The 14,682-nt window shown below is 40.7% G+C and overlaps 1 protein-coding gene across 1 annotated transcript in view; it reads left to right on the top strand.

Moving 5' to 3' along the window:
* Positions 1-10,945: 10,945 nt before the first annotated feature.
* The window catches only part of HCN1 (hyperpolarization activated cyclic nucleotide gated potassium channel 1), a 264,559-nt gene continuing 260,822 nt past the window's right edge, over positions 10,946-14,682 (top strand). The window contains exon 1 of the mRNA XM_072416681.1: positions 10,946-11,381. Within this exon, the coding sequence (XP_072272782.1) occupies positions 11,038-11,381 (344 nt within the window). The 5' untranslated portion in view covers positions 10,946-11,037. The remainder of the gene's footprint in view (positions 11,382-14,682) is intronic.

Below are 14,682 nucleotides of genomic sequence, written 5' to 3'. Positions count from 1 at the left end.
ATTCGGCTTGCTCCTTCTTTCTGCTCATTTAAAAGAGCACTCAAAACCCATTTTTTCAAACTTGCCTACCCATCTTCTTCTGTCTTTTGAAACCATCACTACTTCCCACCACTACAAATCTCCCATCCTATTGTGTGTAAATTCCCCAGATTGTAAGCTCTTTGTGGCAGGGTCCTCTCCTCCTGTATCACTGTCTGTATTAGTCTGTCATTTGCAACCCCTATTTAGTGTACAGCGCTGCGTAATATGTTGGCGTTATATAAATCCTGTTTATTATAAATAATAATATTAATAATAATAATAACAATAAGATTGGGTGTGGCACTTAATTGATATTAGGATCTAAACAGACACATGTTATTGGGTGCTGCACTGAGATGATGTTGGGGTCTACACACACAATATTGGGTGCTGCATGAGGTGATAAAGGGGTCTACCCCCACACACACACAATATTGGGTGCTGCACTGAGAAAGTATTAAGGTCTACACACATTATTGGATGCGGCATTGAGATGGGGATTGGGGCAATACACAAAACATTGGGTGCTGTACTGAGGTGGTAATGGGATCTACACATACATTATTTGTTGCTGCATTTAATTGGTAATGGGGAGGGCCACACAAACTGTTGGATGTTGCACTCGCTGGGTATTGGGGTCCACATACCCATTATTTTATTGCCACGTGCACCTATTTACCATTTAAATCTTGCGGGATGCAATCTATAGCATTTTGGAGTTGCATTTTACATCCCGTTATTTCCCCCTTCCCTCACTGCTTTTAATGTCAAATAATTAAATCAGAAATCACTCCTATAGACTATATGTGCAGTCATGCTTGACAGCGTCTTTGCTGGTATAAATGTCACTGTATCTATTTGCAGCTAATTCTGATCATGGTGGAAAGTGAACAATCAGCATTTCTTTATATATAATGTCATACGTGTAAAACTGCATCACATCACAACTGTCAAGACTTGTCAACAGAGTTGGAAACTGACCATCAAAGATCTGACCTCATTATAGAATACTGGCACCATACCGCCTAAAGCAATGAGGCCAATATGTTCTAAATGCTTTCTCTTCTTCTGTATGGGATTGCACGAATCTAAGCTTTGACTCACAGAAATAAAATATACACGTCAAACCAATGCAAACCCAACTTCAGTTCTTCAATATGTTTTCATGACCTTAATTGTGAAAAGGAATATTCATGAATCAGAACAATAAAGAGCAATTTCACTTAAGCGTGACAATGACTTTGGTTTGAGGTGGACAGTTGTGGAATTAATTATCATTTACATATTTTTTCTGTTTTGTTGTTTTGGAAAACCTTTCACCATTCTTGAGTTGTATTACTCTCATCATACTGGATAAAACTACATGCATTTAAATAGGTAAATTAAAAAACCCTATGTCCATGGGGTTTTATCTGGGATATATTTCCCTAGTGGTTGAACTTGATGGACTTTTGTCTTTTTTAAACCTGACTTACTATGTAACCGATTGGTTAGATTTGCAAATTGATTCCATCATTGTTAGTATTTTAAGGACAAAAAATAAACTGACCCAAAACTTTTTTGTGAAGTCGGCTAAAACATTACGAGCTTAAAATAATTTATATAAAAAACCCTTATTAAAAAAAAAAATACCTAACATAAACAAGATGTAAACCTTAACGGTGTATCATGTGTCTCCACTGGAAGCCATATGAGAGTGACAACAGAGAAAAACAATTGGGAGACTCAGAAAGAGCACTGTATATTACCGTGTGGCATAGTACATGAGTGTTAACACATTTGATGCTGTATCACCCAAATGTGAACTCAAAGTAACCCTGCACCAAGATTATGCACTTTAAAGCAGCAGTCACCAACTGGTGCTTCGTAAGAACATTTTGGTGGTCTATGGTTTTCGCGGTGCAAAGTGCACTGGCCAGAGCCGCAGACCATGTCCCCAGTACAGATCGCAGGCTCAAGGAAGTGGGTTTTGTCTCTGGACACAGCCTACCCACTCTTCCACCGCATGCGTAGACCTGCGATGGGAGAATGGGCAGGTTCTGGCATCATGACGTTACACTGGGGGACGTTTCTTCCTCTTTGAGTGACTTTGAGTCATTTATCTGTGATTTGAAGAAATTGTGAAGAAATTATTTTCGAAGTTCACAACAGGCACTTAATTTTCTATAAGCACAGATTTATATTGTAAACAAGCAGCAAGTGTTCCTTAACTGTCAGAAACCAACTAAAACGGCTTTTGATTCGCTGTTGTGATCTTCGAGAGGGAATAACTTCACATTAAATGCAACTAGATGTCATGGATAACAAGGAGGGGAGAGAAACAGAAAGGTTATACTCAGGACTAGGCCTCCAATGGCTAGGGAAAAGGGAATGGTCACCCCTTACAGACACCCTAACCTAGCCCTATCTCCTAACAGTATGAGTATCCCCTGATGGTGGGAATACTCATACACAGGAACCTAGTCCCTACCAGCCCTGTATAGCCCTAGGAGTAGTGACTGGCTTGAGACTACTGGTTCCTTCCCTTATGAAAGACCCAGTGTCTCCCTGAGGCCTAGTAACAACAAAAAAACAACAAAACACCAAAAGTAATTCAACTTATCTTGATAGCAGAAAAATAAACAGGAACTTAGTAGCAGATATATAAGCACTATAGAGCTCAGTGATGGTTTGTTTTAATGCTCAACTGCTTGTTAAAAATAGTTTAATGTCTGTAGCAGCCATTCCCAACCAGGATTCTCCAGATATTACTTGGGGTTCCTTGAACTCTGATTGTTTGACCTCCTATTTGATAGATTCTGCAAAGTTCTGGGATCAACACCACTTGGTAGAATCAGCTGCAAGTCTCGAATGATCACTTATAAAGGTGGCATTCGAGCAATCATTTTACAGGTGAGCATTCTTCTCACTAATCACCAATGTAAGGGGCTTTTTTCCCCAATAACCCCAAATTAACCCCCCCCCCCAGCGGTATTTCCGAGTCAGACTCAGGGTACCTAAAAGCAGAATAAAAACCAACTTACCTTGTTCTGTCACTGTCCCCTGGCATCCTGCTGGTCCCCGCAGGTCCTGGGGAAACGTCCTGTTCCTCCGATCTCCAGCCGTGAAGTACAGATTCGATCTACGGGGTTTCCCCGTGACGTCGGTACAAGTGCGGCCGGGACTTAGTGGCGAGAAATTAAAATCATTTTGTATTGGATTCAATACAAAATAGCTATATTGAGTCCAATACAAAGAAATATTCATATAATATATATATATATAAATTATATATATATTATATATGCTACTATACAGTTACATTACATGTTTAAATATTTTTTTATTTTATATTTTTTTTTATTATATTTTTTGGTTTTGTTATTTTTATTAAGTTTATTCATAAATTTTTTAAATATTAGTGAGTTATGCCTAAGCATTACAGCATACAATGAAAAATAAATTTCCATGCAAAAAATTGTAGCGCTTTTTGCATGGAAATTTAGAAAGAATTAGACCGCTAAGGGGGTTTAAAGCTTTTGCAGGGTTCCAAAAAGCCCCATATAAATTGGTTTTAGACGAGGTTCCCTAAGACCTGAAAATCATTTTAAAGGCTTCTCAGGGATAAAAAGGTTGAGATAAGCTGCTCTACAGTCCCGGCACAGGTGTAGGGTAATATGCACCATTTAGAATTTCCTTATCGGCAGTGATATTGAGCTCTGATTGGCTGTCTGACCCAGCCAGACACATAAAGCTATAAATGAGATATAATATAAGAAGTATTTGCTTCCAGTCATCAGATGCAGTCAGCCGGCTATATTACCAGCAGGGAAGCTCCAGTAGACTTTGCGTGTTTGTGATCCGGGGGGCAGCAGCTGCATCAAAAGGATTTTCCCTCTTCCAAAGCGTGGAGCTGTGTAAAACCCCTTAATCCATTTTTCAGTGGCACAGTATTTAAGAGCATCAGCTAATAAAAGTGCAGCCAATAGCAATCTGTGTGACAATGACAGCTGCCAATGCAGCGCAGTATACCATTTGCTTCCTGTTGCTACAGGACATCAAGGCGAATGCAAGAGAGGACTGCAGCGAGACCCCCCCGCCCCTGCTTTGTGTTACAGATGGAAATGGTCGCTGGACCTCTGCCTTGCATCTGCCATTAACTGAGCTTCCAATGCATTTTCTGCTTGATCCAGCCATGCATTGTACACCAGGGCCTATTTATTCATTCTTTATTTTCTTATTATACAGGCTGCATCTCCCTTTTCTGTTATTAGTCACACATCCTGACCTTGCTGCCTAGACCTTTACAACATTCTGGCGTGTCTCTGCAAAGCGAGGAAAATGAAGGCAATTGCTGTGTTAATTGAAGCTCTGCACAATGCACAGACTAGCCTGGTACTGTGCTGCTGATGGATTCTGCTGTCATGCAAGCTGGGGGAGGGTATACACAGGAACCTAAAATGACTCATAGATATTCTTCCTATGTGTTGGAGATGACAGGCTGGCTGCATTTGACACCAGCAGCATCTGCATTGCGCCTTGTGGATCCCGAGTGTCATATCCAGCAAGCCAGTCCAAGCTCATGTTCACACATGTATATCAATAGAGAGAAATAAAAGAATAAAGAGAAGTACATACACACATGTTTTACAATGTAGGAAAAGATATGAGATGAAAGACAACAATTTTAGGCAGGACTTTTAAAGCCAGTACCATCAATATATTACAAAAATCACAAAATTTTATGAATAATAAACATTAAAAACAAACATCATTTCAAATACATAAAACACAATAAAATTTTGGGTGTATATAATGACCTCTCCTTACAGAGACCCCCAAAGGGATTAAATTCTGAATTACTTTTCGACGCGTTTCACAGAAACAATCTGCTTCTTCAGGAGGAAGGAGAGCAGAAGACGTGCCAGGTGGTTATGGCGGCAATGTTATATTTAAATCCCGTTTAGCTAGTTAATGAGTAATCTCTTTCAATTTTCAATATAAATCACAGTGATCAGTTTCATGTCCTTCAGTTCTCAAACAGATATAAGAACATACAGCCCAACAGCACAACCATGTTCCTATTCCATCAGCTTCCCTTGCAAGTGAGTCAGCTGAAAAGCTGGAAGTACAAACATCAGACTTCTGCTCTCCTTCCTCCTGAAGAAGCAGATTGTTTCTGTGAAACGCGTCGAGAAGTAATTCAGAATTTAAATCCTTTGGAGGTATTCGGTAAGGAGAGGTCTCTTCGGTAAATTGATGTCTTTCATCGCATATCTTTTCCTATGAATGTTAGGGATGTGGCCTGTTTAAGATAAAGAAATGTATATAGGTGGATGTTTCTTTAAATAATGTTTTACAATGTAACTATTTCTTTGCTGCAGCAAGTAAGGCTGAGTTCGGTGGCATTTTACCACCACGGGGTAGCTACTGTCAAACACTAACAAGGGTAACTGCTTGGTTTTTCCAGGTTTTTGGAAACACTTGGGCAAGCAGCTGTTCTTGGCCTGTGAGCTGGGAAGAGTGCAAAGGGAAAACTTACTTACTCACGCATGGCGATTCTATTGAAAATCTTCACTCGTCCAGCACTCTAATAATATTCTTTGACATATTTAATACCTGTCTTGGTCATCTAGATGTGCTTGCTTACTATGAACACAACCCCATTTACTTAATGCCCCCATACTTCAGCCAAGAAGAATCACAAGAGTAATAACCCTAAGTCTCCTGTTTGATTTCATACTCACTCCCCGCTCTATGTCGCTGATGATAATATTACATTACCATACAAAACACCTCTTTCACATTTTATTGGAATAATTGGGTGTGGAAATTTTGCAGATGTTTTTATCTACCCCACATTACTGTGATTATATAGACTTCTAAATTTCAAGTTAGATCTCAATCACAACCCTCCCCTGAAGAAGTCTAAGGGCGAAACGTGTCTGGAATATGAAACCTTTTCAAAATAACTCATATTAATATGATACTTGAAATGTGAAACTATGTACATGTAATCACAGAGAAAAGTTTCTTGTATATCACAATCATTAGATAATAAAAATATAAAAAAAAATTCAAAATCATGCCTAAAAATGCCTGTCTATCTCTCCACTCTATCCTATAAATACCCAATCCAGGCTAGGCAACCCAAAAATGTTTTTGCTCTTTTTTATTGTGTTAAAAAAAGAGTGTAGCAGGATTCTTTGGATCTTGGCATTGGGAGGCGTAAAGCACTATTTCATCCCTAAATCCATCTCACCATTCATGTATTTCAGCTCTCTCTCCATTTCTTTGCCTAAAATTTGCCTTTAAGAGCTTATTGAGTAATTGACTGTCTCTGCAGAACATACGCTTGCCTGCACTTTCCCGACACGTATTCGTGCCTGCTGCATCAGGGCACCTGCAATATTTCTGATAACATAGTGCTATGCACAAGACCATAGCCAATAGTTGGCTCCTTTGCTGAACATACTTGAATCTCAAGTCTGCATAGTCTAAAACCACCCTGGCACATGGCAAAGCCAGAGATGGTGCATCGGGGTGCTATTTATCTCATCAATTAGAAAAAATATAAGGCTGATTGCACACATAAAATTTTATTGATACAGATGAATGAACGAGAGCTGTACACATAGCTCCATTCTGTTCTTTGAAGTGGGCAGGACGAGGACTCCCTTCCCTTCATGCGTATCAGCCCTTCATGGATCCCTTGGGTGAATGCTGTAAAAGTTTCAAATTCCCACCCGAGGTGAGCATAAGCATTTGTCTCAGGGATAATCGTCTGATGTGTTTACATTGCCTAAGGCTAAGACTCCACCGATATTACTTTTAGGCTCTTAATAATGTCCATGTATGAATTTGTAAACAATTATAAAGACGTTTTGAACCAAGCTATAGGGAAGAAAGAGTTAGAATAAGTAGTCAACGCTAATAAACAACCAAGAAATACCCATAAATGTACCACATTCCCATTTAGGATTCTTTAGATGTGTTTACAAACTTTTTGGGGGCATTTACAAGGGTTTTGGGGCATTTTAACATTTTCTTTGCATCACATTAGGAAATTGCCAATCGGGATCTGGCCTATTAGAATGAAGAGGAATTTGAAATACCGGGGAAACAGCTGGTGTAGACATAGAAGCCAGAGAGAATGAATAGGGACAGCAGTTGTCTGTAGCAGTGCCAATCACTGCTACCAACTGTCAAATGTGCAGATGTTGGTTCATTAAGAACCAGTGCTGTGGTATGAGTGGCCAACTGACCAGAAAGATGCCACCCATTAGGAACCACATGGAATCACTTGATCCCGCGCCAGGTCTTACCTTTTGGCCAGGGTTATATCTTCGTCAGGGGCAAGTTCCTTAATAACTAGTAATTGCATATTTGTCAGTGGGCACTGCTCACTGCCATCCTTTTAGTCCTCCATTGGACTACCACAGGTAAGTGCTACATACGGCAACAGTTCATTGGAAGTAGTACCTGCAATGTAACCTCATAGACAGTGTGAACATAGCCTTAAAGTGGAAATATCAGGAAAAAAAATTTACCTACTTTTACCAATGTCAATGTTTACCAAGTTCTTGATCTGTCAACAAACGGAGCCCAGTGAGTCCTGCACTGGCTCGGTTTTCATCTTCTTTCTGTTGCTCACTACAGGTAGTCCTCGAATTAAAGACACCCGACATACGGACGACTTTTAGATAAGAACGGGGCTTCCCTGCTCGCTTGTGTGTGCGGAGACTTAAGGATTTGCATGACTTGCAGAAGAAATCTTTTGCTAAACACAGCTGAGGTTGTTTCTTTTTCGCATATAAAAGCACAGCTTGCTCCAGAAGGTAATGATTGTCTTTAGAAGTTAGGATTTTATGCAGTAACTGACACAATGCTGCCTAATAATATGTTGAGACAAACATCTGTTCTAATTGCATTTAATAAAATAATGTACCTGTTCTGACTTACATACAAATCCAACTTAAGAACAAACCTACAGTCCCTATCTACAGTGTCCAGTGCCGCCATATTTTTTACTTCCAGGTTCTCATGTCACTGTGCAGGCACGAGATCAGGTGATATTTTTTCCTGAAAAAAAAGTTTACTTACCTTTACCAATGGCAAACCTTTAATCCACCAACAAACCAAGCCCAACAAGTCCTGTGCTGGTTCCGATTCCTTTATTCTTTCCGGGTTGCAGTTCCGTCCAGCGCCATCATCTTCATTCTTCTGGCTTCTTTTCCCATCATATTATCAGACGAGGTTACTTCCTAAAAATTAAAAAAGCTGATCACTGCTCATAAGTGTGATTAGAATTTTGTTCTTTTTTTTTCTTTTACATTATAGGAAAGCCTCTGATGAAGCATAGGCAAAAGGAGCTTCCTGCGTATGTATTCCAAGAGGCGGGAAGTGGGTTTCCTCCTCCCCTTTAATACTATGGCAGTAAAGATGGAAGGGCAATGGTCCCTCTGGCCGGTGCTCCCCCCCAAGCGGAAGCCTTCCCCTGACTCCACTGGGGGATGCACTGGCCAGAGCCTCGGCCCAACTATCAGACGGCCACTAGTGGGCCATGGACCAGGGATTGTGGACCTTTGTGGAAAAACATTTTTCTATTTTATAAAATGTGCAGAAGGAGCAGTCACTGCCTGTTAGGATAAATGACATATATATCCCAGGAGGCCACAGCTGTAAAGACGAAATAGGAGCAGATCTTGTACACGCTCTTATCATCTCCCGTCTACACTACTGTAACATCCACCTCTCTGGTATTCCACTAACCCGACTCTCTCCTCTACAATCTATTATGAATGCTGCAGCCAGACTCATCCATCCTTCTCTCCACTCCTCTACTGCTGCATCTCTTTGTAGTTCTCTCCATTGGCTTCCATTTCACCTTAGAATCAAATTCAAACTCCTGTGCTTTGCCTTCAAATCCCTCCACAGTTATTGTCCCACTTACCTTTCTGACCTGATAGAAAAATACTCCCCTAGCCGCTCTCTTCACTCCTCCAATGACCTACTAATGACTTCTTCCACCATAACCTCATCACATGCACAGCTCCAAGACTTTTCTAGAGCTGCCCCCATTCTCTGGAATGGTCTTCCTCGTCATATTCGGCTTGCTCCTACTCTCTGCTCATAAAAAACAACACTCAAAACCCAATGCTTCAACCTCACCTACCCTTCTTCTTCTGTCTCCTAAAACCGTCACTACTTCCCACTACTCCTTATCCCCCTTCTATTGTGTGTTATTTCCCCCACCTCCTATTATTATTATTAAAGCGCCAGCATATTATGCAGCACTGTACATAAAATAGGGGTTGCAAATGACAGACGAATACAGACAGTGACACAGGAGGAGGAGAGGACCCTGACCTGAAGAGCTTACAATCTAGTGGGTGGGGGAAATTGATTGTAAGCTCTTCTGGGCAGGATCCTTTCCTCCTGTATCACTGTCTGTATTCGTCTGTCATTTGCAACCCCTATTTTATGTACAGTGCCGAGTAATATGTTGGAGCCATATAAATCTTGTTTATCATTAATAATAATAATATTAATATAAGATATACAGGCTCTTAGCGCAATAATACATTGGTTAGTACTCCTGGTTAAAACTTTTCCACACACCAGATACTGTTAATCCTGTTAATAATAATAATAATAATAATAATAATAGTAATAAAGATTTGTACAGCCCTGTGTAATATGATGTAATAATAAAAATAATAATAATATCTCCCATCCTATTGTGTGTTAATTATCCCACCTCTTGGATTGTAAGCTCTTCAGGACATGATCCTCTCCTCCTCCTGTATCACTGTCTGTATTCGTCTGTCATTTGCAACCCCTATTTAACGTACAGCGCTGTGTAATATGTTGGCGCTATATAAATCCTGTTTATCATTATTAACAATAATAATAATATTAATACAGGATATACATGCTCTTAGTACAATAATACATTGGTTAGTACCCCTGGTTAAAACCTTTCCACACACCAGATACTCGTAATCCTGTTAATAATAATATTAAAAATAATACATATCTCCCATCCTATTGTGTGTTAATTCCCCCACCTCCTAGACTGTAAGCTCCTCGGGCCAGGGTCCTCTCCTCCTTTACCTGTATTCGTCTGTCATTTGCAACCTCTATTTAATGTACAGCGCTGCGTAATATGTTGGCGCTATATAAATCCTGTTTATTAATAATAATAATTGCCATACTTACAACATATATTATCCCCTAGCCAACCTCATGATATTATTGAAATATTTGGACATACAACTTGGTATGACCAGCATTGGGGGGCACATAATGTACCCTTACCTCTGGATATGTAATTAAACATCCTTGAGATATTTTTATTTTGGATATACTTCTTCCTCAATGTATGTCATAACGATAGGCTATGTGAACGAGAAATGGGGCTGTGTTTTTGATTGGATATGGTAAGTTTACAGTTCTTTTTTGTTTTTCTGGTTAGTGTTTGTTGGTTACCTATTATATATTGTTTCCAATATTAAATATAACAAAAAAATAGAAAATGAGGGTGTGGACAAAATGTTATGGGAAGCGAATTTACTTGTATTGTAATGTCATGTTCTGTACATGATCTTCTGATTAAGATTGGTATTTTGTAATGCTTCTGTATATGTTTTTAATTATTTTGGATCTTTTGTCCTACCTTTCTAATAAAAAATAATATTAATAATCTTCTCAAAAAATGTAATGTATCCACCTTTTTGATATAATATTATAAATGTGTGAGTGTAAAGCTCATGCCTGATCCCCCAGCTATTTTTGGGTTTTATTTCTCCCCCAGCAGAGATTTTCAAGGTCTGTTCTCAATGTCACCAGCAGGTAGTGGGAGTTGCGTGTGAGCTCCAGCAGGTGGCGGCAGAGAGGATGAGACGCAGAGCGGCCCGGGCTCCGCAGGCTGCAGAGGAGGCTGAGCGGCTGAAGGGCATCAGATGAGAGCAGCAGAGGTATAGAGCAGGCTGCTCGCTGAGCCCTCCCCACATCCGCTTCTCTCCTCTCCCGAGCATGGAAAGCAAATTCAACTCATCCTCCAACAGCAGGGACGAAGGGAATAACGTCTTCCAGGGCAAAGCGGAGAAAAGTCTGACGGCCAGCAGCTCCAGCGTCAAGGAGCACGGCAACTCCGTGTGCTTCAAGACCGATGGCGAGGAGCCGGTGGTGGGCTTTGAGGATGCGGAGGGACCCAGCAGGCAGTACGGCTTCATGCAGCGCCAATTCAGCTCCCTCATGCAGCCCGGGGTCAATAAATTCTCCCTCCGCATGTTCGGCAGCCAAAAGGCGGTGGAGAAGGAGCAGGAAAGGGTTAAAACTGCAGGCGTGTGGATCATTCATCCCTACAGTGACTTCAGGTAAGGGGTTAATGCTTCAATCTGCCCTCTAATCACCTCTGGGTGCCACAAGTACTGTGCACTGACTTGTTGGATTGTGTGTGTGGGGGGGTTTCCATTATTCTGGCACATAGCACTCAAGTTACTTTAAAGTTCTGGGAGATCCTAGGATTGGATATTGGAGGATACATTGTTGTTTTTTTTTTCTTTCCCCACCATTGATATTGTAGCACAGAGCTGTGGTTTTTCTGGATTGGGGTCCTGGTCGCCCCACTTCTAGATCAGACCTAGGATTGATATCCCATTGTGACCTTGAGATTATAGCAGGCTGGGGGATCCAGGGCCAATGTCCTACCAGGGACCCGGCGGTGTTATGAGAGGGAGCACCTGGGTGAAGGGAGACCTGCAATGTTCCAGCGGCAAAGCGGCAAAGAAAAGGCATGGTGCCGGATTGTGTACAGGGCATGGGACAACCATCTATAGCTAATAATACATTGACCTGTGTTTATATATCAATACATGGACCTATGTGTATCTATCAATACATGGACCTATGTATATCTAGCAATACATGGACCTATGTGTATCTATCAATACATGGACCTATGTGTATATATCAATCTATCTATCTATCTATCTATCTATCTATCTATCTATCTATCTATCTATCTAATCTATCTATCTATCTATCTATCTATCTATCTATCTATCTATCTATCTATCTATCTATCTAATCTATCTATCTATCTATCTACGCACTGATACAAGTGGAAGTGATCCTTGTGTCCAGGAATACAATGTGAAAGGACATGAGGGTTGCTGATCTCTATGCAGGGACTGCAGTGTTTTGTAGAAGTTGTGGCTGTCCATGGTGCTGATCCTGAGACTGGACAAGTCTGTGAGACCGGCTGATGTTTTGTAGTTCAGTTGGAGAGTTTGTCATGGAATTTTAATGAGTGGTCTGCTTGGACGTGTACCAGAAGGGCCTTGAGTATAGTAAAGAACCCATATTGTACCTGATAAAGAAGAAATGTAACTTTATGGACACAATGTAGATACTGAATGATTTCTCTGTTGCTGGACATACTCTGGGCCTAAGTCTGAGGAATTACTATGTAAACAATACAAACAATTAGATTCTAGATTTAGTCAACCATTGCAGCCAGACTAATAGATGGGACAATTATTCTTCAGAAAGTTTATAGGAGCGACCATCGTATATAAAACATGTTGGTTTGTTTCATATGATAGAGTAAGTTATGTTATATTTTCCTCCTTTGGTTTTTATAACATCTGTGTTGATATTGTTATTGAGTGACAACATTGTGCTCACAAACACAGTTCTTTGTCTTACCTTAATGGCACAAATGGCACTTTATTTGGCCGAATGTCAAAAATCAAAATGATTTAAAAATCGCTTACGATTGTTTGCAGATTCCCCGGGCTCAATGACTTGTTTGTTGGATGATGTAATGTTGTGTATAATATATGTAAAAATGTGCTCATATCAACACAACAACACAAAGCATGGCCATGCAGGATCAACTGTGGACGGCTGATGATTTTTAATTGTTGATGACCGGCAGCCATTTGGGGATCATCGTGGTTTGCATGGCTTGTGTTCCTATAAACCAGGGGTAGACAAACTCCGGCCTTTAGGCCAGATATGGCCTAGCCAGTAATCCGTTCTGGCCTAACGCCATCTGGTCGATCTGGCCTAATCCCGACAGGCAGCGGTTGGCAACACGCGGCTCCAGGGCCACATGCGGCTTTTGAGCCTTCTTTTTATGCCTCCCTTCCATATTTACTGCAGCTGGACATTCTCTTTCTTCCGTATGCATTGTGGAGGCGAGGGATTTCTCTTCAGGGGCATTCCTGTGGGGGCAGAGACATCAGCGCGGGACTCGAGAGAGAGTCCGGCCTAGTGTGCCTTCTTGACCTCCTAAAATGGCCTAGTTGCCAAAAAAAGTAGCTGACCCCTGCTATAAACCATCAAGCAGTGATGTGCAGTTTGGGCCTTCATCCATCTTCCTGAACCGTTTTCTTTTGATATTTGTGTAACAATCTCTATTTCAGACTCTCACGCTGTCAATTTTGGGGCCGTCTTCTTGGCCAGTTGGGGAGAGGACAATAATGTAGAGGAAATCCGTAACTGAATGTATGAATGTTTTTCCGTATGAATGTTTTTCCGTATGAATGTTTTTCTGTGTATCATAAACAATTGTCATTAAAATAAAAAAGCTGTTTTCCCATTTTTTGAAGTTTTGTTACATGTCAGTACTGTGATATTCAGTAGGCCTTTACAAGCCACCTCCTATTTATTCTACATGAGTGTACTCCAGCATTGGCTGCATGGCATTGGCGCTGGATTTCTTGGTGATGATGGCAGTTGGCTGTGCATGTGTAATGTGTGTTTCTTCATTAGGAGCGCAAGTGAGAAAATAAAACTGAAACAACCTGAAAGCACCAGAAATGGGCCCTGAATTTTGGTAGGGTAGGCATAGATTATTTACTGAAAGCTGGCTATTTAATAAATTAATGAAATCAACTTTTGCGAATAACTTTTCTGGCTAAAGTTGAAGATTTAGAAGATTTTAATGACTGGGTTTACATATTCTTTAAGCTTATAGTCAGACTGGTGGTGAGGTTGCGGTGCGGTTACACTTCCTCATGCAACCACTGCCTTAGAAGAGATGCTACATATAGCTTCCACTTGCAGTGTCCCCATGAATGAATAGGGGCAGCCAGAGAATGAATAGGGGCAGCAGTGAGCTTATAGACAGCCACTGTCAAATTTGACGATTCTGATTATTTAATATTATTATTATTATTATTACATAGTATTTATAAAGCACCAACATATTACAAAGCACTGTACAAAAGCCATGGTCATGTCACTAGCTGTCCCTCAAAGCTGTTCATAATCTAATGTCCCTACCATAGTCATATGTCATTAACAAAGTCTAAGGCCAATTTTTTGGGAGAAACCAATTACCCTAACTGCATGTTTATGGAACGTGGGAGGACATCAGAGTACCCCCTGCAAACTCCATGCAGATAGTGTCCTGGCCAAGATTTGAACCTGGGTCCTAGCACAGCAAAAGCCAGATTTCTAACCACTGAGCCACAGTGCTGCCCTTTAGAAACCAGTACTGTAGTACGAATAGCCAAGCAGGTGGCAACCATTAGGAGCTGTGCAGGATTGTTTGCCCCTGCTGCACCTGCCCTAAAGAATTTGGGGTTGGAGAGTGCTAAGAGGCAATGAGAAGAGATTTCCAGAGAAGAGAACAATGTGATGGGATGTCTTGGATTGACAATAATG

This window comes from Pyxicephalus adspersus, chromosome 6 (genome assembly GCF_032062135.1).
Source record: "Pyxicephalus adspersus chromosome 6, UCB_Pads_2.0, whole genome shotgun sequence".
Classification (NCBI taxonomy): domain Eukaryota; kingdom Metazoa; phylum Chordata; class Amphibia; order Anura; family Pyxicephalidae; genus Pyxicephalus; species Pyxicephalus adspersus.
The sequence above is the reverse complement of the archived record's forward strand: the minus strand, read 5'-3'. Positions and strand labels throughout refer to the sequence as shown.